The sequence below is a fragment of the Pteropus alecto genome, unplaced genomic scaffold (assembly GCF_000325575.1).
Source record: "Pteropus alecto unplaced genomic scaffold, ASM32557v1 scaffold106, whole genome shotgun sequence".
Lineage (NCBI taxonomy): Eukaryota > Metazoa > Chordata > Mammalia > Chiroptera > Pteropodidae > Pteropus > Pteropus alecto.
Genome location: NW_006442103.1, coordinates 18,487,193 through 18,489,368, shown reverse-complemented (window position 1 = coordinate 18,489,368; position 2,176 = coordinate 18,487,193). Strand labels below are relative to the sequence as shown.

Sequence of the window (2,176 nt, the reverse complement as noted above, 5' to 3'; positions counted from 1 at the left end):
CCCTTGTTTTTCAACTCTTCCTTGAATTGTTCCTCAGTCCATTTTGGTTCCGTTTTCATATCATCCTGGCTTCCTTTTAGCCTGATTAAAACTAAGGAACTTAACCAACTCCAAATTGCCCCCCAGAGATGTTATTTTATTTCGAAAGCTTTCCCTTTCTCCGTGTTTTCATCTTCACAAAAGGAAACACTTAGCAAGGAGAAGGCAATCATTAGTTTGTTTTCCTTTGAAGTAGTTAACATACTAAATACCAAATATTTACATTTTAAATTAAGCCTATTTGAGGAGCTGTGTGTCTCTGTAGCCAGGCAGGACTGGGCGGTGGAGGAATGGTGAGGAGTCCGCTGGGAAACCCGTCTCCAATCCGAGAAAGTGGAAAAATAGTGAACACTCAGCTCCGAGAGAGGTTGGCCTAATTCACCCACTTCCGGAAATCATATGGAATTTCTTTGGGAATTTATCCCGAGAAAGGTGTAAGGGAATGAAAAGGACAAAATTTAAGCAAGAACTGAGTAAAAGTTAGACTCGCAAGGCAAAAATTTTAAAAATCATTCTTGTCCCGCTCTTTTCTTTCGCACGTTGACAGACTTTTAAAAGCACATTTTACCTGCAGACTTGCATGGAAACCAACCACAGGGAAATTAGAAAGGAGAGGCATTGCAGTACCATTTACATGCGCATTGATGTCTGATTTTCATTAGGCCAGCGCTGTTTTTCCTCCAAGGTCTTAGTGTTCATGACAGCAACAACTACCTCAGTAACAAATCCTCCAAGGCAATTCTGTTTAAAGGTGCCTAACTTACATACTTCATCCAACTGCTTTCAAAATCGTCCAGTCCTTCATGGTAGAAGTTAAAACACCATCTTTATCTTGGCTCTGGTTCTACACCAGAAGCCTGTCTCCGGCAAGTCAGTGCCACGAAGGCATGCTTTTTATGTGATGGGCACGTTGCTGTGCACCTTGGCTGCAAAGCAGGAGCTGTGCTTTAAAACGGCCAAGAGCTGGTGCGTGCCGTGTGCTGTATTACCAGTCTTGCAACTTGGGCACGTAACAAGGGTGCTTTTTTCTAACCTCAAAACACAAAACAAAATAAAACAAAAACACCTCTCCCCTCGCCCCCGCAAAAAAAAAAAAAAACAAAAAAACAACCAACATGCATCGAAAACGTCTCAGCGCCTAGGGAAAGCGCGCCAACCACACAAAGAAAAGGAGGGGGGCTACTGGGATTCAAAATCATTTCTCCCGGACGAACACCTTCCTGGACCTATCGGAGTTAACTGCGCGCTTGGTCGTAGCCAATAGGCCCAGTGTTTCTGGTTCAGGTCCGCCCTCAAGACTGATGGACATTTATGCTGCCCAATAGAATAGCGTGATGCTGAAGCATTAACCAATACATTCGGGAGGTGGGTGGAGTGTAGGCCAGGGGGTTGGCGGTGCCGTGTCATGGAGGCTCAGTCTCGGAGCAGCCATTGAAGGGGAAGGAACTGCGGGTGTATGTGTGTATGTGTGTGTGTGTGTGAGTGCGCGCGCGTGTGTGTGAGTGCGCGCGCGAGTGTGTGGACAAGGAGGTGGGGGCAGTCGAGTTAGAGTCCCAACTCCTTGGACTCCATTTGCTATTCTCTTCTTTCTCCCCCATACCTATCTGGTGGTGGTGGGCGTTTATATTTGCGTTTCTTTTCATTCATTTCCAAATCTTTTACCATTTGAGGGTTGAGGGTAGTGGGAAAGGCAGGACAGGGCTAGGGAGGAGAGCAGCAGAAGAGCAGGAGGAGGTCATGGAGATGAAGAAGAGGATTAACCTGGAGTTAAGGAACCGAGCGCCGGAGGAGGTGAGATGACTCAGCCCCCTCCCCTTCCCCACCAGCCCTGGACTCGGAGGGTCGGGTTTCGGGGGGCCCGGGTGGGTGCGGAGGGAGGGATAAGGAATTCACCCCCACCTGGGGTTAGGGTCGGGGGGGATGTTTCCCTTGAAGTTTTAAATCATTAAGACCTTTTACTTAAAATGGCGAAGGGCTGAAGTTTCTAGGGGCGTTTTTGTGTGCATGGGGGCTTGGGCCCCGTTAGCCTCTCTCCGAGCCAGGTACCCTGACCTCGTGGGGGCGGGAAGCGGGCTGTTGGGGCCCCTCGGCAACCCAAGTTCCTCCTCTGGGGGCCAGCGGCGTGGGCGCGACCCCC

General features: G+C 48.9%; 1 protein-coding gene across 2 annotated transcripts in view; it reads left to right on the top strand.

Annotated features, from left to right (window-relative positions):
• Positions 1–1,429: 1,429 nt before the first annotated feature.
• Positions 1,430–2,176, top strand: part of ANP32E (acidic nuclear phosphoprotein 32 family member E) — a 12,380-nt gene continuing 11,633 nt past the window's right edge. The window contains exon 1 of one of the 2 annotated variants that reach the window (XM_025052309.1): positions 1,430–1,830. In XM_025052309.1, the coding sequence (XP_024908077.1) occupies positions 1,777–1,830 (54 nt within the window). In that variant the 5' untranslated portion in view covers positions 1,430–1,776. The remainder of the gene's footprint in view (positions 1,831–2,176) is intronic. The other variant, XM_025052308.1, reaches the window with a different exon arrangement.